This window comes from Leuciscus leuciscus (assembly GCF_965113295.1).
Source record: "Leuciscus leuciscus genome assembly, chromosome: 2".
Classification (NCBI taxonomy): Eukaryota; Metazoa; Chordata; class Actinopteri; order Cypriniformes; family Leuciscidae; genus Leuciscus; species Leuciscus leuciscus.
The window spans coordinates 43,796,578-43,818,906 of NC_138726.1; the positions used below are offsets into that span (position 1 = coordinate 43,796,578).

At 35.8% G+C, this 22,329-nt stretch overlaps 2 protein-coding genes across 2 annotated transcripts; one reads left to right on the top strand and one right to left on the bottom strand.

The window, feature by feature from the left end:
• Window positions 1-1,299: 1,299 nt before the first annotated feature.
• On the top strand, window positions 1,300-5,999 carry LOC309492344 (phospholipid scramblase 1). The gene is made up of 10 exons (XM_082161274.1): window positions 1,300-1,478; window positions 1,599-1,670; window positions 2,765-2,806; window positions 3,021-3,173; window positions 3,748-3,812; window positions 3,897-3,939; window positions 4,303-4,502; window positions 5,028-5,189; window positions 5,315-5,476; window positions 5,919-5,999. The coding sequence occupies exons 2-10, from the start codon at window positions 1,658-1,660 to the stop codon at window positions 5,976-5,978; spliced, it is 900 nt and encodes a 299-aa protein (XP_082017400.1). The 5' UTR covers window positions 1,300-1,478; window positions 1,599-1,657; the 3' UTR covers window positions 5,979-5,999.
• Window positions 6,000-8,250: 2,251 nt separating this feature from the next.
• Window positions 8,251-21,191, bottom strand: tnk1 (tyrosine kinase, non-receptor, 1). Its single transcript, XM_082161684.1, has 14 exons — window positions 20,904-21,191; window positions 17,885-18,067; window positions 16,014-16,084; window positions 15,736-15,924; window positions 15,470-15,622; window positions 14,245-14,522; window positions 13,984-14,110; window positions 13,723-13,869; window positions 13,365-13,459; window positions 12,511-12,657; window positions 12,330-12,394; window positions 11,240-11,718; window positions 9,253-9,348; window positions 8,251-9,140 (listed from the first exon to the last, which is right to left on the bottom strand). Exons 2-14 carry the CDS (start codon window positions 18,042-18,044, stop codon window positions 8,982-8,984), a joined length of 2,166 nt encoding a protein of 721 aa, XP_082017810.1. The 5' UTR covers window positions 18,045-18,067; window positions 20,904-21,191; the 3' UTR covers window positions 8,251-8,981.
• Between the last annotated feature and the right edge of the window lie 1,138 nt (window positions 21,192-22,329).

Below are 22,329 nucleotides of genomic sequence, written 5' to 3' on the forward strand. Positions count from 1 at the left end.
CGAAAAATAATCTGTTAAATTACAGTAATTTACTTTCAAACAGCCAAATTTACTTAATGAATCGAGTGATTTTCACTCAACTATAGTGAAAGTTTATTGCACTTACTATAGAAAATAGTTGAACTCAATAGAGAATAAATGTTGAAAGTTAATGGGGTTTTTTTGGTGACAAAGAAATGAGAATTCAAAGAATTGAAACAAAGAAATGTTCTTTGTTTGAACTCAAGTGAAATAATTTCACAATATTATCCTTGCATTACTTACACAGTATAAATATTAGTTTTTAAACTTGCAAGGTTTGAGGCAATTTACAGTGAAATCAGTTTTGTTTTGTTTTTTTACAGATTATCTATGTTTTTAATTCAACAACATTTTCTGTTGTTAACAGACATTCTCTGGAAACTCTTGCTGCCGGAAAATTACCGGGGGTTTTTTTTAACCCCATAATATTTACCTAAATAAACGACTTCAGATGTGAGTCAAAGCTAAAATAACTAACATTTACAATTAATACCTACCTTGAAAAAATAAATAATCTGTATCAATCTTTTTAAACAAAACAAGAATGTTTCTTAAGGTTTACACACATACACACATACAAACAAAGACTACAGGAGACAGTGCGACAACATTTTTTGATGTCAACAAGATGCTCTTGTTTTGGTACAACCGGTTAACCTTCATCAGTCGATCTAATCCTCCCATTGTTCACAAATATCTGAGGCCCCAACACACTCACAATAAATATTTTAGAGCTTGGCATAACTAGATTATTATAATTCTTGTTTTTGTCTTATTTTAAATAGTCAAGTCATCTTGAGGCCCCCTTGAAAGGTTGTTGAGGCCCCTAATGTGTTAAGAACCACTAACCTACATTACAACTGCGTTCCCATGTTCATATTTGAAAGGATTAGCACAAAAAACGGAATAATTAGATAAATCATTGAGTAGGTTTTTTTTTATTTTTTTTTTATTTTTTTTATCTGGGTATCCATTTCGACCAAAATCAGGTCCCAAATTCAGATTAGATCAACACTTTGTATTAAATGACATAAATTACATACAATAAATTATATGACGTTAATAACACTTTAGATTAATAACTAATTTAGATTACTTCATTAATTTTGTGGTGCTTTGTATGTTATATGTTAAAATCTCTTATCTCACATTTTACCTGCTGAGACTATAGTAATGTGAGACATGAGGGTATAGGATAAAAAAAAAAAATCTTGCACCTTTCTCAGGTTGTTAATTTGAATATGTAAGAAAAGGGGAGGGGATACTATAAAAACAGAAAGTACAAGTGCATATAGGATAATGCCACAAACATTTGTGTTTGTATATGCATACGCTAAACGAAAGGAAATCACAAAATATTATTAATTCCTTTATCCTAACAATCATTCCAACACCAAGGAACTGGGCTTTTTCGTGGAGCATCCTAAGAGGTCATACTTTGTGCAGAGTTTTAATAGGTAAGGGATCATTTACCATTGGTCTTTGTAGTTTTTGGAAATCATACTACTGTTTCTGCCTTCATTTGGACACAATTTTGTGTAAAAATGTATTTATTTATTTTCCCTCCATCACCACAGAGGTCGTGCTGCTTCTCTAACAAAAGGTGATTGTGCAGTCAAACAGACTTGTCTTCGAAATGTCAGAACCAGGTACTGACGTTTTATTCGTTTTAAATAATAATGGTAACACTTTACAAAAAGGTCTCATTTGTTACCATTAACTAATGCATTAAGTAATGTGAAATAACAAGGATCACTATGGTTTTAACTTTTATTAACCTTTCTTAATGTAACTTATTAAAAATGTTCACGTTTATGTTAGTTCACATGCATTAACTAATGTTAACATACAACTTTTGATCTTAAAAATGCATTAGACTAAGACTAATAAATGCTAAAGAAATATTGTTCATTTTTAGTTGAACTAATGTGATTAACTAAATTCGTCCCCTTGGAATTATAAGGTTCTATCTGACATTTTTGTCAAAATTTAGTTATTCACATATTTTTATTCTGTGACCACTTCTTTACATTATGTGATGTTGTTTTTTAAGTTGTGTACATTTTGGAACTTTTTATTTAGAAAATAAAAAGGTTCTTTCTACACAGTCGAATGGAATGCAAAAACTTTAAAGCTCAATATCTCAAAACCAGTCGGAATGCAGATAGAACCTTAGAATTCCAAGGTGGCGTAATGTTAACAAAGAAAACCTTATTTTAAAGTGTTACCATAATAATAATAATAATAATGTCTTTATTTATAGCAGTCAGAGTTTTACTGTGCCATTGTTTTCTCTAGCAGATGACTACTGCTATGTGATTTGTCTGGAAGTGAATTGTCTTCTTTGAATTACATTTTTTCAGTCTAAACAACGGGTGGCTGGCAGGAAATGCACATTAACAAGTTTTGGCACATTCTATGTAATACAACGCGCTTATGTTGTAACATTTTTGTCTGTCAACCGTGAGTGGTTTCAACGTTCTTTTATCTCTGCTGTATACGTCCCTGAATAGTTATAATATGACCTTCTAACCATCAAGTTCAACATTGCTTAGAAAAAGCTTTGATCCTAAAACTAGGCCAAATGACAGCTTTATTTGATGAACAGACCAAAGTGGTTATTCACTGAAAATCTTACCACTGTAGCTCTCAAATCCCATTCTCACTCAGATTCAGTTTTGTTGTGCAAAGATGGAAGGTCTGTGATCTGAAACTCAGAATATGTCTTGTCATCCTAAACTAGGCTATCCGGTCCAAAATCCAATTCCTCAGCCAGGACAGTACATTTACATTTACATTTATTCATTTAGCTGACGCTTCTATCCAAAGCGACTTACAATTGCTATATATGTCAGAGGTCGCACGCCTCTGGAGCAACTAGGGGTTAAGTGTCTTGCTCAGGGACACATTGGTGTCTCACAGTGGATTCGAACCCGGGTCTCTCACACCAAAGGCATGTGTCTTATCCATTGCGCCACTACCACCCCTATGATAGTACGTACCCGCCTATCCCAGAGGAGGTTATGGAGTACCTGCACCGGCTCCTCAACCTGCAGGGATCCATCCAGGCGGTCAACCAGCTCTAGTTCAGCCGGTCATGAATCTGTCAGGTCCAAATAATCCAGCACCTCACCAGGTTCAGCCATATGCCGGTAAACATAGAATAAATGTATAACTGAGTGTTATTATTGTCTCAAACTTGACTCTCCAGTCTAAAACAGTCTTCCAAATCTCTTGCCTGAAGGTCCTGCACCGGCTCCTCAACCTGCAGTGGTCCAGCTAGTGAACCAACCAGTTCCAGTACAGCCGGTCATGAATCCAGCACCTCACCATGGTCAGCCATATGCAGGTAAACATAGAATAAATGTATATCTGAGTGTTACATTGAGATGTGCAAATGTTCAACTAAAACAAAGGCTCCACTTTCCATTATACAATAAAAGTTTCAAATTTACTTTGTTGTCTCTTTATTGTCTATTCATTCAGTGATCCAGAACACAGAAGCACATCAATACAAATAGTGGCACACAAAAAAAAAAAGTGATTGTTGTCTCAAACTTGGCTCTCCAGTCTAAAACAATCTTCCAAATCTCTTGCCTGAAGGACCGGCTCCTCCTGCAGAGCTGTAATATTTAGATGTTCAAATATTATTTATTTTAAAGCCATAAGGAAATTGTGTGTGGAATGGATGTATTTAATGATCATTAATGCTGTAAATGTCTCTAGCACCTGCAGTTCCACCGCTGGCTATACCTTTTGGAGTCCCACCCGGTCTCGAGTACCTCATGGAGGTGGGCCTCTCTCTCTCTCGTTCTATCAATACATTTGTCTTAAAGTGTGGTGTCTGGCTACAACCGTTCTTTTGTGCATTTCAGATAGACCAGATCCTTATCCACCAAAAAGTATCGTGTGTAGAGAGTGAGTCTTCTCCGAGCCATGTTCATGTTTCTTGTTTAATCATATTAGAGCACTGCCAATGTTTAAAAGCATTTTTGTCCACACCTTTATCATTTCTGATAGATTGCATACTTTTACCTGTACCATATTTAAAGGAATAGTTCACCCAAAAATGCTGTCATCATTTACTCACCCTCATCTTGTTCCAAACCTGTATGAGTTTCTTTCTCATGCTGAACACAAGAACATATATCTTAAAGAATCTTGATAACCAGACAGTTGACGACACCAATTGACTTCCAAAGTATTGACTATTCCAAAGTATATCATTTTGGGGTGAACTATCCCTTTAATCTGACAAACTTTGATCATACTTGTCTACAGTGTTCACTGGCTTTGAGACCAACAACCAGTATAAGATCAAGAACAGCATCGGTCAAGAGATCTACCACGCCAAAGAAAAGAGTGACTGCTGCACACGCAATATCTGTGGTTCAGCGCGCTGTTTTCAAATGCGAATTAAAAACAACGTGGGCCAAGAGGTCATACGGATGATAAGACCAATGCGCTGCTTCCTGCAAGAGGTAGAAGAAGTATCAGTCTTACCAAGGGTTATGCAACATCTAATTAAAATGTCTTAATAGAGAAGTTGAAAGGAGCTCCAACATAAAAGGCTTCAGATCTCAACACCAAATCAACGAGGATGCCATTGGCACCTAAAGTTACATTAAGCAGAATCATTGAAACCTTTTTTTTTTTTTGACAATTTGCAGAATCACTTAATAAAGTTTGTATAGTTGAGTTTTTAACAAGAGTTACTGCTTTGTAAAGGAATGTTTTAATACATAAACTACAACAAGAGATGTAAAGTCTCACAAACCTATGCATCACAACTCCCGGTTGAATGACTCCTGATTCAGTGAGGAAGTGATGTTGTGAATTCAGTATCGGCTCTAAGTGATTCAATGATAGTCTGATTTAAACCAATTCTATTCTGTTACAACCTGTAACTGTAGGTGCCTCAAATAACTTTATGTGTCTACTTATTGCACACATTTCACATACTTTCCTTTCTTATTTAATACTTGATGTGCATTTTACACCCTCAGATTGAGGTACAGGCTCCCCTTGGAGTTACCATAGGCTATGTGAAACAGGAGTGGTCCTGCTGTTTACCAAAATTCTCTATCCGGGGCCCCAACAATGAGTTACTACTGAAAATCCAGGGGCCCTTCCTTCCTCTCAAATGCTGTGGTGACATAAACTTTGAGGTAACTTTTATTTCAGGCAATGCTAGTCCTTGAATTAATAATTTTTTTAGACTCAAACATGTCAAGGCGTTTTACATTTTGAATACCAATGCATTATTTGCACAACTAAGAAGGTCTGTCTTTAGGTAAAAGGCATGAATGGTGGGAAGTCAATTGGTCGAATCATAAAACAACGAAGTGGTTGCTTAAAGAAATGCTTCACTGATGCCAGCAACTTTTGCATCCAATTCCCCCTGGACATGGATGTTAAAATGAAGACTGTATTATTGGGTGCTTGCTTCCTTATTGTGAGTATTAAGTCAAGGATTTCAAGTGATTCAATGGACATCTAGCTGTATAAATTGTATGCTAGAAGTTCATTTAGATCTGGCATTTCAAACTTTATCGGAAATGAATTGTGTTAAAATATATTGGGCCAGATTTACTAACAGTTTGCGCTAGGACAAACCCTCTTTTGGCATTAAACAGTCAGGATTTCTTAAAGACGTGCAATGAAAAATTTGCGATAAATTATTTTTGTGGCTGACCTGAGATTATGCATTTTTTTAAAATACATCATGCAACGTGATTGGTTTGCGGTAATCAATGTACTTTGCGCATTTATATATCACTGAAAAAAGGCATGTCTTGATCCATTTTGCGTTTATTAAATCTGGCCCATAGTATTATAGTAGTGATTTTTGTTTGGACTAATCTCTCTTCATTCTCTTTCTTTCTTCTTCCTCACAGGACATCCTGTTCTATGACAAAGGTGGAAATTTATTTGTAAAATTATTAAAGGCAGCATGAAATGCTTATTTTCTATTTACAGTTTTTCTCAGTCGCTTTGGTGCATTTCTCACATCACTATTTACATTTGCACAACAGTTAGTTCAACCTCCACAACATTTAGTCATTTGTGCACATCAGAGTAGCAGTTTCTCATTCCTTCCAACAAATTGCAGATGCTTTTGGACATGCATCAATTGCTTTCATACAACTCTCTGCTGTTTTATAACATTATTATTTGCTTAATATGTCATGTCAGTCAAAATTAACTATACTTGTGAATGCTGAATAGTCATTCCATATAAAACTAATAGTCCTCATTTCATTGCTTGAGTCATTACATACAAAAATTTTGAACTTGTTGTCAAAATCTGTCAAGCAAAAAAAAAAAAAAAAAAAAAATAGTATCTTTTTTTTTCTTTTCTGAAAATGTCTCCTAAATTTAAAAATTTCTCTCAGGTGAATTTCAGCTTTCAGCATAGACAGAGGGGAACGTCTGGATGTGCATGAATGATTACAGTACTATGTATGTTGTATGTTCAGTTCCAGTATGTACTGCAGTATTGTTTCCAGTTGTGCACAGCTCTACCCAAAGGGAGTTTATGTTTGTTGTAAATAAGGGTGTATTTTTTCTTTCACACAATGCTGTGAACAAATTAGAATTGCAAAGAGCATATGCAGTAAAAATGTGAAACATACATATTCAGTGTCTTGTACTCAGTTACTGCACTAAATACAGTAATGTGTAACTTTACTGTATTTTCCAGATGGCTGTGCAAATAGTATATAGTGCTGTCTTGAGCATTTTCAGGTAGTGTCACCAAGATCTGACTTTTTTTGCATTGGAAAACATTTACAGAGTAAACTGTCATAATGAAAACATGACAAAGCCATTTGACTATCTTGTTCATAAACAATAGTGTCAGGACTTTTCATCTTGATGACACTGACACTTTCATTGAATACTTGCTTTTGAGGAATGAGCTCTCCATTTTGAGCAAGTGACACGCTTTTGCAGGTTATCAACTATGTTTTGCAGTTTGTACTAATTATTTTGAGAACTGCAATAACTGTTGTGCAAATGTAAATAGTGATGTGAGAAATGCACCAAAGCGACTGAGAAAAACTGTATAATAATTTCCTTGAGGGTCACTTATTTAGTGAGGGTTTTATGGAATCTTTTCTTCTTTTTTTTTTTTCTTTTTTTTTTTTTGCTTGTTTGTTTTTTTGGTAAATAGCCTTTGCTATCATTCTCCATCTCATCCCTGGCACTCTGACTGAAAAGCTCAGTTTGAGCCAGGGCACTTGCCTTTTAAGACTTAAATGTAAACTCCCAACTGTCTTGATTGTATAATTATTTTGCATAGAAAATTATATATGCTTAATACAAATACTGTAGATATTTGCTTTAATGCATTAGAGGAGACAGCTACAGAATTATTAGAGGAAAGACATAAGACAATATGATATGTAAAATTGTGTTTGTGTAACTTTCCAAAAGTTATTTATTGATTTAACTTCAAATGTACTGTTGTGGCTTTTATATATTTGTACCGTTCTCATCTGTGTTCAAACGTAAGCATTCTTCGAAATGTACACTACCTTTAAAAGTTTGGGGTCAGTAAGATTTTTCTGAAAAAACATTTAAAAACAAATATCTGTAAGGATGCATTAAAGTGACTGTATAATGTTGCAAAATAATTATATTTAAAATCAATTCTGTGTTTTTGAAGTTTCTATTCTTTAAAGAATCCTGTGGGAAAATGCTGCATGGTTTCCACAAAAAAAATGTTAAGCAGTACATCAATAATAATAAAACAAATATTTCTTGAGCACCAAATCAGAGTAATAGATTGATTTCTGAAGGATCACGTGACACTGACGACTGGAGTAATGTAAATAAAAAAAAGTTATTTTAAAATGTAATAATATTTTACAATATTACAATTGTATTGTGTTTTTGATCAGATAAATGCAGCCTTGGTGAGCATAAGAGACTTGGCATAAAGGCTTGGCCAAATTAATTGAATCAACCTCAAACAAAGTCACTTATCTGTCATAATTCCATTTTAAGTCTCTGAGGAGCCAGTGTGCAGTCTTTCAAGATTGTTAGGATTAATAAGGACTTGATGCAAATCCACATTTTATGTCTGCAGACGATTTGATTTGTTTCTTGAAAGTGTCAGTTTCTATTGTCACTCTTTTTCATAATCAGATTTAGCTCTCCAATAACACATTGTGGTTTTTCTGAGTACAGCAACTCTTCTTTTCAGCCTCACTTCCCATTCAAGTATTGAAGTAAAATTAATAAGACATTTATTTGTTAATGAATATTCTTGTACCAGGTCTTGTTTTAATGTCACAATACAAGCACAGGTTTAAAATGCTTTACAATTGCAGAAACAATAACGTATTGGTAGTTTTCTGTCAGCATTTTATGGCACACTTTGTTTTTGTGATAAATATAGGCTAACTTGGTATTTATGTGGAAAATGTTCGTTAAAATACTGGTGAAAAATCGAGTCATCTCTTTATGGAAAATACACAGCATTTTATTTTCCATAACCTTGTATGTTTTAATTTCTAATAATTTTATGAAAATATGTAAAAAAGCAAGTTTTACTTTATTAAACAAATATTCCTAACATTCCATAAATCATATACTTTTACACAGTTTCACTGAATTTATCACATACACATATCACAAACTATTTGAATACAAAAAAACTGTAAATAATTAACAATAAGCAGTCACAATGGCAACTGGAATGACATCTGTTAAAAAAAAACATTGTGCATTTAATACGAGCGATTATGCTGTCTTTCCAAACAGATGTAAAATAACAACTGATATCACCAGTTTATCCATCAAGCAATAATACAGTCACTATAGATAGTTTCACATTGGAGATGAATGGAAACTTCATCAGTTTTTGTGTGACCTCTTGACAATTCAGTGATATCACAAAAAACTTTAAATCCTAAATAATTATGCACAATCTTAACGCTTAACTTTGTCTTGCGTTAAACTCTTTCTCCTCGTCTATCCGGTGCAGTTCTTTCTCTGTCTTTAACCAGTCGGAAGACGTAACGGCTTGCCACATGCAGGTCCCAGTTGTAGCGGGCGAGGATTTTTTGGCATTCCTCACGAGAGCACTGATTCATGTAATAGAGCTGGTCTGTCTGATGATGCAAGGAAACCCCAAAAGAATGACAGTGAATGACATTGAGAATCAAAGTAATGTATGCAATGTATGAAATCATTTACTTTGAACAAGTGTTAATTCTCTATTACTTTAAGCTGCTGTTCTGCCCGTGCAGGATTCCAGTCATTGCGATGCAGAGCTCTCTGAGCCTCCTCAATGGTCACTCCATGCACCGCCTCCTGAACCTGATGACAAAAGAGAATTGTATTACACACAAAAATAAACAAAACATATATATTTTTTAAAACACATTACTTAAAAATATTTGTAAGTAACGCAAGTTACTTTGTTGTCCCATTCATTAACTAAAAACTTACACAAAAAGTATTGCACAATTGAGAGGAGTGAAATGCAAAATCAATTAATTAAATATGTTAAATTACACAAATATACTAATAAGCAAAAATGACTAGATACACATCATATTTGTGTTTTATTTTTTATTTTTTTATTGCTCAAGTAAGAGTGTTGAACTTTTTTCTCCTGAATCATATTCTTCTGAAATCCAGAACTGCAGCACAGCAGAAAGGTTTGTTTGATCTGTGTCCTCTACTGTACAGGTGAGAATTTGCATTTCCTTCAACCTGAGGCTTATTCATTTCACTTGTGGTGCGTATGGGCCTTTACATTTGCCAAAAATATAACTTTTTTCTAGGACTTGGTGTTTAAGGATGGAGTTTAAACCTTCAAAGTCAAGAAGTTTGGTGTTGGTATGTCCAGGATTGGTGTCGCTTTAAGATCAAGCAGGACACCATTCCAACGGTTCAAGAAAAGCCAGTGAAGAGCTTAGGGAAGTGACACAGGCAGACCTCAATGACAAGCAAAGCGTGATGGAAATGTTTAAGGAAGTTGAAACTTGATGACATCCCTGGAGAAGAGCGGCTAACCCGGCAACTATAAGGTTTGGGGATACCAGCACGGAGTAATACCCATAGTGCTCTGGCCACTGCTCATTTATGAGGTACCCGTCTCTACTGTGGAGAGGTTGGAAAGGAAGATGTACAACTATTTGAGGATATGGTAGGGCATTCCGAAAAGCTTCTGCTCCATAGGCCTGTAAAGTTCAGGCAGCAAGATGCAGCTGCCAGTAACATCAGTAGTGGAGTATAAGGTATCAAAAACATGGCAGGCGATGATGCTGCGAGACAGTAAAGACCCAAGAGTACGTCAGGTGGACATTGAGATCAGAACAGGTCGCAAGTGGTGGTTAGCCAGCAGTGCATTGAGGGAGGCGGAGGAACGCCATGAATATGCAGGTGGGAGAGTGTGCGGAAGAAGGTTCTGACCTGGCAGGACATCTGGAACATGGAAGAGTACCGGATTAAGTTACTCCATCAAACCTCCATACATGGCCACCTCCATACAAAGCCAGCTAACCTTGAGCATGTCCAATCTTCAAGAGGTCAAGTTTGGTGGATGGGAAATTTTGGTGGCAACATGACCAAATTTTAACTCTTGTGGCAAGAAAGAAGCCGAAACAACCTCTTAAGGGGCTTTGTTTCATTCAGTTCATTAGGTATGGGGAGAGTGCGACAACAGAGATGAGGAGTAAAGGAGTCCTGGCCACGGCAAACGACTGGTAGATGCGTCAGACCTTAAGAAGCAGCTCAAATTTCCAGAGGAAATAATCCATATTAGCCTCAAACCTGATATTGTGCTCTGGTCTCTTTGAAGGACCCTTGGACTGCTTGGGATTGATGGCAGGACTAGGAAACAGCTGGTAGCAAACATTACCAATCAGGCAGAGCTAGCATTCCGGTGGATATGGATAAAACGAAATGAGCGGTGGCAGAACCAACATGGTGAAAGGCAAAGAACACCTTGAGTTTGGAGGTGGAGACCAGGGGTGTAACTAGGACACCGGTTCTACCAGCAAAATTATATTTATTTATTTATTTTAACCTTACTGACCACAAACTTTTGAATGGTAGTCTCTGTGTATATATATATATATATATATATATATATATATATATATATATATATATATATATAATAATTATATATATAGTTATTTATACAATTTTATATAAATAGTACTGAAATCACATTTATAAGATATAAAAATCTGCATACCTGCGCTATGACTGCTTCCTTGTTAACTTGTGGTGGATACCTCTCCCTTCCCTTCTCCCGTTCTCTTTCTTTCTCTTGCTCTATCTCAAGGCCATCATCTAACTGAGGGCTTGACTTGGCCAGATGTGCCATCCTGACAAGGTTGTTAGTCCCTAAACACTGCTGCTGTGGTTGGAATTGGAACTGTGTCTGTGGCTGTGGAGGAGTTTGAGGGGTCCAGATAGCTGGGTTTGCTATTCTTCGATCATGGAACATCATCTGGGGTTTGAAGATGGTGGTTGGTGGGCTGATGCATTTGATGCTGGGGGGTGGTGGGCGTGGAGGTGGGATGACAACAGCATCACTAAACCTGCGGGGGTCTCTCATCAAATTACTCTGCATGAGTCTGCGTGGGTCGGGTCTCTGAGCTCCATTTCCACCAGCACCTTGACCTTTGTCCTTTGAAACATCAAGGATGGACTCCAGGCTTATCGATATGCCTGAAGATTGAGAGTAAGACACAGAATGGGATTGGATACACTATCATTCAAAATAGTTTGGTACGATTGTTTTTATGATTTTGTCTCTTATGCTCAGCACGTCTGCATTTATTTGATCAAAAATACAGTAATATTGTTATAACTATTTGAATATATTTTAATGTAATTTATTCCTGTGATGGCAAAGCTGAATTTTCAGCAGCATTACTCCAGTCTTTAGTTTCACATGATCCTTCAGAAATTATTCTAACATGCTGATTTGGTGCTCAAGAAACATTTCTTACTATCATCAATGTTGAAAACAGTTGTTCTGCTTAATATTTTTGTGGAAATCATGATACATGTTTTGCAAAATTATTTGATAAATAGAAAGTTTAAAAGAACAGCGTTTTATAACAAAGTGAAAGTCTTTACTGTCACTTTTTGATCAATTTAATGAATCCTTTAGGAATACAGGAATTCATTTCTTTAAAAAATCTTGCCAACCCATAACTTTTGAATGCTAGTGTATAGCCTACAAGACAATAGCCTATTTTTCAGTACGTTCAGGCCTTCAATAATACTCAAATGATAAAGTAAGAAGTTTGTTACAGTATATTTTAAGTTCTAACCTGACATTTTCTTCAGATTTGAGACTGCCTTTTCTCTTGCTACTGGAATCCTCCAACGTCTGGAGCTGAAAAGATCACATTAAATGGCAAAAGTCACATAAACAGTCCCATTAGATTGACATTCAGCTCTTTAGTAAATTCAACCCATATTGTTTACAACTTCATTTAAAATGTCACTCACTCATCTGTCCGTTCTGGGGTGGCCCAGCTGCGTGTCGAACCAGACACAGAAGCTGCTGCTGTGAGAGCAGGGGCGGCTAACACAGGGGGGAACCAGCCAACACTTAGAGTTCTCTGGTTTTGCCCCTTCCACTCACAAATTTCCAGCCTATGAGGAAACATAAGAGCATAGCATATAGTCAGTTTTATAGCATCTAAGATGACTTCCACAAAGCCCTATTTGGTTTCTCTACTTTTAATTTACAAATACATTTAGATGAATAATCCACAGCACCTTCCCTTCTCTGTCAAGTCTTGGCCTGCTTTAACATCTTTGTTCTTAATTTGCACTCCAAACTTCAATATATTGGGAAATCTATCTGCTAATGCATATTGCATATGCTAATTATTTCAATAGTATCAAATGTAAATGAACTAATACTGTATATACTGAATCTAAAACTGTTTAAAGTCATTGGTACCTAGTTTTGCTGTAATTATTAAATTATGTGGAATTTGTTCTGTCAAATTCAACATTGGTTGAATTTTTGTACTGTCCAAGTGTGGTTTGCATGAGAGTCTGACAAAACTTATTTTTTGATTGAAATTAAGGGTTAAACTATGAATGGAATGCTACTAAGTCAAAGGGAGGGGAGACAGGTTAATGATTACCCACAACGACCTTTGTCAGAGTCAACTAAGATTTATTGGCATTACTGTTAACAATACTGCCAAAGAGCATAAGGTAAAGGAAATAGACATTAAAGAAAATAAACGATAGACAATATCAAAAATAAACAAAAAGAAGGGGGTAAATAAAAGAAAGAAAGAAACTAAAAATCAATTAAAATATAGTTTGCCCATGGGCTCTCTTACCCATGGTCTATTACAGTCACTAGATCATTTGCCTGTAGACAGAGTTTTCTGGGATCTATGAGATCTTTCACGGCACGAACCTCCATTGGCTGTGCCTGATGGAGAGATTAAAGTACAAGTATTAAAGTAAAGTATTAAAGTACATTAAAGAGAGAGAAATTAGAGAAAGAATACATCCTGAGTTTAGATACATCTTTTGTAATGTCAATAGCACAAGTGGTGCTGTTCAAAAGATTGGGGTTGGTAAGATAATGCTCATCAAGGCTGTATTTATTTGGTAAAAAATATATACTTACTAACCCAAAACTTTTGAACATATATTAATTTTTTTAATGAGAGGCAGAGGCTTAACACTTACATCCGCTACCATGGTGGTGAGCTGTGAGAAGGTCGGTCGGTCAGCAGGACTGCAGGCCCAACATTTGCGCATTACAGAGTACAACTCCTGCGGACAGTCTGGAGGTCTCTCCAACCGCTCACCTTCCCGCTCTACACGACACAAAATCTACACGACAACACGCATCCATTAGTCACCAATGGAAATAGCGGCGTTTACAGCTGCACTTCATAAACAGAACACATTTTTTTACACTTTATCTGCATCAAACCAACTATATACCTGTCTGCTAGACAGTCCCAACCAGGGCTCCTCACAGTAAGTGAACATTTCCCACAATGTGACACCAAACATCCAGACATCTGAAGCATGAGAGAAAGAACCCACACGCAAACTCTCAGGAGCACACCTACAGAAAGGAGGAAGGAATTACTATCCTTGACCTAAGTGGGTAAAATGAAACAATGAAGCTCACTGTTTCTACTCTTTGCTTTCTGAAATTGTACTCAGAACTCTTTTTTGTGCTTAAATTCAGTTTCTCACCATGCGAAGGGGATGCGTTTGTGTGGCGTCATGATATAGGGGTCTTTGTTCAGATTCAAGCCTCTCATTAGTCCAAAGTCTCCAATCTTCACTTCCTCTCTAGCAGCCAAGAACACATTTCGGGCGGCAAGGTCTCTGTGGATGAAGCGTCTGGACTCTAGGTACTCCATACCTGCAGCAATCTGTGTGCTGAAGAGCCAGAGTCGGGAAAGAGGATATTCTCCCTGTCGCATACGCAGAGTGTCGTATAAAGAACCGAGAGGAGCCAGCTCTGTTACCTGATAAAAAAGAAAAAGTGTAATTATGTCATCCATCTTAGCATCACCAGCACTTCTTACGATTATCAATGCTTAATATTTTTGTGCAAACCATGATAAAACACATTTCAGGATTCTTTTATGCATAGAAAGTTCAAAAGTACAGCCTTTTTTTTAAATAGAAAGCTTTTGTATTTTACTGTCACTTTTGATCAATTTAATGCATCCTTGCATCCTTATTTATATATATTTTTAAAATTCACATTAAAGACCCCAAGCACTGACCCCAAATGTTTGAACAGTAGTGTACATCTTTAAACAATATCAAATTTATACAGTTTTATTTTACTCCACTAAGAGGGATTAAAATAATGTAAAAAAAAACTTAAAAAAAACTAATGTAAAGTAAAATACAAATGACCAAAAAGTAATGCAGTGTATGCACCAAGAGGTTATACTAATATAAACATTTTATTTTGTAATGTACTTTCTGCAAGTTACATTGTTGCGCTAGTATGTAGCGAAAAGTTATTCCCTTTATGAGTGAATTACTGAATCATTGAATAAACTGTTTGGTTCAGAAACACAATTAACTCAGGTCTTTACAAGCGAGTCATTGAATCATTCGTTCAACAGATTCGCTCAAATACACTGATTCATTGAGGAACGTGCAGTGGTTAATTCTGCTTTAATTTAAACATTTGTTTCCTTAGCGGAGCACAAAAAAAAGTAAATGGAAATATTGTATCTAAACTGTAGATACTTATTAACTTCTTATTTATTGAACTGTTATATAAAACTCAATACCACACTCACATTCATGTTTTGGTCTGAATGTCAGCAGGACTGATACAATCAAAAGTAAAGTTACAATAAAATAAATATAAAAAAGGGAATAAGTCGTTTATAGGCTATGTAAATGCATACAAAGAATAAGAATATGATTTTAGATGAAAAGTTATGTTTACCATTTTAAGAGGATGAGTAAGGACAACACCATAGAGGTGTATAATGTTGTGGTGGTCCAGAGACTGCATGATTGTAACTTCCTGGAGGAACTCAGTGACCATGTCGTCCTGTCTGCACGATCCACTCCTCAAGGTTTTCACTGCTACAGGCAACTTAAAAAGAGGGAAACATGACAGTTAGGGTGACATTTATTCCTGTGTTTAAGCATCTTGATAGACAAAAAGAGGACATACGTAGAAACTCATTTTTGGTATAGAGTACTCACCACTCGTCCAGTCGGTGTGTGCCATTCTGCTTTCCTAACTACCCCAAATGAACCTGAGCCTAGCCTGTCCCCAAAGATCAGTTCACTGTTCTGGATAAGAGAGGGGAACGTGCGGCCTGTCTCTGGCCCCTGGCCTGACCCAACACCATTATTCTGCTCACTTCCCTCAGGGGTGCGAGCATTGAAGGGCTAGCAGAAAACAGACAGTGATTATCACAGGTAGGCTAAGTGCATGAATAAACAGAGAGGGTGTGTAAAGATGTCAAATACTACCATACCTTCGTCATCCGTGCCCGTGGTCGCATGTTGGTTTTGTAATGTTTGACGGCTACCCATAATCGTCGCTGTCCTTTTGACACACACACACACACACACACAAAAAATGAATCACAGGAAAACCCCAATAAATACAAAGCTAAGAAAATAATTCAAAACAAAGAACTAACAAACAGACACACAAAACATGTTACAAGTTAGAAGAAAAGGTTATATAGAGAACTTTAAAGGGTTCTGTCAGGCACTTAATATATAGAACCTTCTAGGGGTTTCCATCATGGGATGAATTTATGGATTTAGTTTTAATTCATTTTTAAATTAATATTTTTTTTGTAAACATGCTTTATCACTGACACTAAACATGAAAGAATTTTGCAATCATTAAAGACATTTCTTCTTATATAGAACCTTTTTGGCATAAATGGTTCTTTAAAATTGAGTCAAGAACCCTATGGTTATACAGAACCCTATGGCTATAGAACCCGATTGAAACTTGAGTGTATATTAGTTTTTCACAATTGCTAAAACACTAAACCCCATTCTCTGAACCAAACGCTCAACTGCCTAAACATATTTGTCAAATATTACAAGTTCATGTCCAAAAGGTCAAAGAAAACTCTAAATGAAAAACATGTTACAGTACACTCAAAAGAGTTGTGCAACTACAAAATCAGGGTCAAAGAGAGATTCATTCTGCCTCAGCATCACGTCTTCATGCTGGGTTTGGCCTGAGAATCTTTTCCACATTACAGGCAATTATGTCCCTTGCCAGACAAAGGAAAAAACCCTCTAGTGTGCCGGATCCAGTATTGACAACACTCCACACCTTGTTCTTCCTCATCCTCATCTTCCTTGTTTATCACCTCTTACACATACTCTTCCTCCTCTCCCTCTCAGATTGTTTCCTTCCATAGTTGGTAACAACATTCAGTGCACCTGTGCACACTGGCTTATATTTTGGACAGTTGGTTTGATCACATCATTACAAACAAGTGTGATCAATTTTGGGCCATTGTGTGTAAACGATGAAAACTGTGGTAGTTGTGTTTTACTTTTGCCACTTTTGTTACTGTTTTGCAACACAAGTGTATCACAATGCAAAATGTGTTTTAGTGAGTGATAATGTTTAGAGTTTTGCTAAAAGAATGCATGTGATTTGCAAATGGTGTCTAACTGCCTGAACTTATTTAAGGTTTTGAAGAAAGAGCGATTTAGGCCATTGAGAATTAGGTTCAGAGGACAGAGTTTAGTCAGTGTTTTAAAAATTGTGAAAAACTGTACTGGACTGGATTTTGCAGTTAAAAAAAAAAAAGATTGTACTGAAGCTTTTCATTTAGTTTTCTTTGACTTTTTGGGCTTTTGTAGTTAGACTATGCTGGATATAGAGCACTATACTTGCAAAATGCATAGTGTACAATATATTCACCTTACCAAATTGTGATTACTATACTTACTTTACTGTATACAATATACTTTTTTTTTTTTTTTTTTTTTTTTTTTTTTACTACATGCTGTGGATGCTGCTATGTAGTGTCTAATGAATGTTCTGTAGTGTTTATATATTGACTGATGTGTGTATGATCCGAAAGCTTTGATTTTGAGAACAGGTTAAATGGTTTTGAGCCAATTGTTTGATTTTGATTTTTTCCAGAAAAGTCAGAGGGGTTTTGTAATTAGTTTGAAGATTTTGTTTTGTTTAATGTTGTGAGAAAATTAGTGAAGGCTTCAAGAAACGCGTCTTAGCAATTGTGAAAAACTGTAAAGGTAATAATGACATCAGAAACATTATATTAAGCCCTGAAAGAGATTTAAGTACACAAAACAAATCAAAATAACATGATCTTCAAATAAAAAACTGCTTTACAAGACAAACCTGGTTTACTAATGCCAATCTGTTCAAGATCTGCTTCTTTAACGTAGTTCAGGTGTTCGATTCGTGTCACATTGAGTCCATCTCGCATCCTTAGGTAGAATCTCTCTAGCTGCACTTCAGCGAGGAGCTGGTACAGCCACTGAGTGTCATGATCCATCATTATTAGACTGTCCCACAGCAACTCTGAGAGGCAAACAGAGCAATGAGATAAGATCAAAAAAGGAAGTACGATAAGCCTAAAAAATCTGAGAGTGTTACTCGATTGAAAGAGATTCTTTATTTTTCTGGTTAGCACTTTACAGTTTTGGATTTATTTCCATAGAAACTAGTTATATACACCTAGAGTACGGCATTTAAATATCTCTTCTGATCAGACACCACACGGCTGTTAGAATTAGAGGTTTCACTGGGTTGCTATGGATGCATGTTGGGAATTTGCAGCCAGCCAAAAAAACAAGAGAGCTTTGTTGAGAAAGTCTTCTTAAAGTGCAAGGTGCTTTAATCCCTTTTTAGTTTATTCAGTTTAGATTTACAGGGATGGTGCACGTAACTCATTTCTGAAAATTTGCCAGTTTGGCTGTTTGAGGTCATTTTCAACTGTTGTTCAACTGCATGTATTATCAACTAAATAAATAAATAAACTAAATAAAGATTGATAGATATTTAAAACTGTTTTCAAATACTATTTTTGATAACATGTTACAAAAAGGTCCTCTGAGATTACATTAGTTAATGCATTATCTAACTTTAGTGAACAATGAGCAATGCATTTGTTACAATGTTTATTAATCTTTGTTAACATAATTTAATAAAAATAAAACTGGTCATTGTTAGTTCATGTTAGCTCAGGTCCATTAAATAATATTAACAGATAAAATTTTTGATTTGAACAATCTATTCGTAAATGCTGACATTAACATTAACTGTGCTTTCACAGCTTTCGAATGCTCCCGTGTGTATTCGTGTAAGCGCTCTGTGAAGAGTTTCAAAGGTTTCTATTTACAATGTGTTTTCGAAGTGTTGATCATTGTAGCCAATCACAGACATACCTGTTGAGCATGTGAACGCAATGGCCAATCAGAGGCGTTTAAGTTAGTCAGAATCTGCTCAACACAGCGCAAAACACCAAGCTTCAGTGATTATAAAAGGAGCGCTCTTTGCTCGTTTTCTGTGTATAATCCATTTACAATTTGAATAAAAGTTTTTGTTTTTCATGCTGCAAAGTTTCTGGATTTACAACTCTATCCAAAACAGCAATGATTGACAGTGATATAACCATAGCAACAGACGGGACAAAACAATCTGATACTTGAATCAAGGAAGCAGAGAAGTTTATAAACCAAACAAACCACTTTTTTCAGCAGATGCCAATGAGGAGAAAGGTATGTGGCCAACCACTTCAGGCATGTGTGTGTAAAAGAGAATGATTTACCTGTGCAATACAATTAAACTCATAAAGCAATTATGCTATGAATGACCACTCTAAAGTATTCTAACTTGTTTGTATTGGCAAGGAAATCTCCCCTCTCCCCCTCTAACAGCTTCACACTGTATGCACAAGTATGCAAAGCATTGTTTTGATGTTATGTGCAGAATAGGATGAAACCTCAGATTTGACTATTTTGGCCTGTTCAGCACTGTCATTGCCTTCACGTGTTTGTGAACTCCTATCAGCATGCGTACAAAGAGAAAATGAGAAACTCTCTGCACTTGTGTTTACAGAACTAGGACAACATACAGACCAACTCAGACACATGACCTTTAGTGAATAATCAGCCAGTATACTTGAAGAGATCACTCTAAAACTATGGGGGCTTGTCTGAGCAGGTAAGCTGAGAGCGTCAAAATAAGATTCTAAGACTACACACCCAAAATCCACACCCTGAATGACAAGAGAAAAATGATCTTCGAAGAGGACACCGAAAGATTATCACACAACAAATCATTCCAGTAAACAGGTTGCAACATTCCGGCCTGTTTTCCTCTAGCCGACTTGATGAAGCCGTGCTTGGTTGTTTCCATTCACATTGCATATTCTCGTCTGAAACTGGGTGTGAACTGATAGATCTGACAGATTCTACAGCATTACATCAAATATGTTTCAAACTTTTAAAGTCTTGATGAAAGCAGAAAAGAATGGCCATTTACAAAGTTATGAAGGAGTGTAAACCCAGCGCATTGAAACAAATGACAGCTTCTGTTTGTTTGGGATTTTTGTCAAAAGGTGTGACTTTAATCCTTCAAAAACTATATAAAAAAGTGTCAAACATATGCATGTGACTTATGACCGGTTAGTCACAAATAAATATGTGGATCATACTACATATTACTAATTTTCCAATTAACAGTGTAGTACTAATTATTATATCACAGTTATTTGAGAGATTTGTTGTAGGCCTAGTCTTTAAGGTTGCCCAGCACTCATTCAATATTCAGAATGAGTGCTGGGATTTTTATTTTATTTATTTTTTTACACAAACATGAAATAGCAAAACAGATGACAGCATTAATAATACAGCATTAATAATGTCAGTTCAGTTTTTTTCTTTTTTACAAAATGTGTAATTTCAACAAATATAAAAAACCACATAGGCCTACAACACTGAAACTGAAACTACACACACTGTAGGAAAACTGCATAAAGATTAACATTAGGGCCTATATGTATAGCCTATCCTGTAGACTAGAATAAACTGCAGGGGATACGAAGGAAAGTCTTTAATGCAGCTTCAGAACGCAAACGTACAAATAATAATAGCCTACTCATAGTTTCACTTTGTATAAATCAGCCATTACAGCAGATAAGGTCGACTTAGATAAATACCTGTGCCCATGTATGAAGCAAAACACCAAAAGCGGAAATGACGCTTTTTCAAAAATAATTCCCTAGTAAATCCTTAGTTTTGACCAACCAGTTTAGACTCTCATGCACTTTGATTAAATATATTACTTATTTAAAGATATAATTCACTTGTTGCAGAATAAGAATGCTACTTAGTAAACAAAAGCGTATACTTACAAACGATCGACGTTATTGTCCACAATAGATTCACTTCTTCTTCAGCTCGTGTCAAATGCACTCTTTGTATAAGATGTCCTTTAAGTCCACGTTTCACGTATGTTTAATGTTAAAATCCGCCATACTAGAACAGCCTATAAAAAAGTAGTATTCTGACTATAATGTATCTGAAGTTATAAGAGTAGTTTGTAAAATAAGGACAGGTGTTTTAGACTGCGTCTGACGTCTCTATGTGATTTCAAAGCGTTCGGGCTGAGTTCTCCGTCACACCGCCTCCTCACCTCCTCCGCCCTTCACCAATACTTCCCCCTCTTCACCTGCTGGATTTATACCTTTCTATTACATCATACTAATAATGACTGTTGTTTTTCTCCCCAAATTTGACAATCATGTAGATTGTGTAGCTATTTATCTTCTTCCTTTACCCCGTTGTTTTTTGTTTGTTTTTATCATGCTGCATGATTTCAAAAATCTACTTTTAAAAAAGGCACTATTCTTCTGTAGCCTACTTGAAAACCACGTTATTGATTTTTTTATTACCCATCATAATTATAAAAAAAAGTAGTATTTTTTGTGTCATACTCTTTATAATAAATACAACTTTACACTGTGTCTATTTGTGTCTGCAACTTATATTTATTTTGAATATTATGTAGTTTGACAACATGGTTTTCCATTTATTTACATTTTACTAATAAATTCTTTTAAATGTGGTGCTATACATTGAGTTTAAGATTGCGGTAATAATGGATAAATGCAAAATTCCAAAGCAGCCAAGTGTTGAGCTGTCCAGGAAATATGGGCTTATTTCTTGTTATAGGCATACATTAAAAATAATTTAAGTGTTGACATAAAAGGCATCAACAATTGTTTAATAACAAATGAAAATAAATAGGTGTGACAGGAAACTTGGGAGTTATTGTATTTGTACACTCAGCATGAAGGAACTCTCACATGTGGACTACATAAAGCCCTGCATCATTCAGAAGAACTTGAAAACAGAGACTATTTTCCCCAGTGTCATTTTCAGTCATGCCTCTCTGATCCTGTCTTTCCAGTTTGACTGGATATTTATCGACTTCTTGTCACAAAGACACACGCATACATATGCAAATGATCACGTGAAATCATATATTAGCTACATTACCCTACGTAATCACCCTTTAGGGTAAAAATAACTTCTATGAACAATTCACTTCCTGTTCTGTATTTATAATGTAGCCTATATATCATAAATATTGAAACATCATGGTTTGTCCATGCTAACTTTACCAATAGAAAACTGGTGTACATGTTTTCTTTCTCTTTTTCCCTTTTTTTTGTGATCCTTAAAAATGCATATATGACCCACTGGATTGTATAAAACTAACTGCAACTTCACTGCATGAAATCTGCTCTAAATGTATGCAATCATTGCTATCTGCAA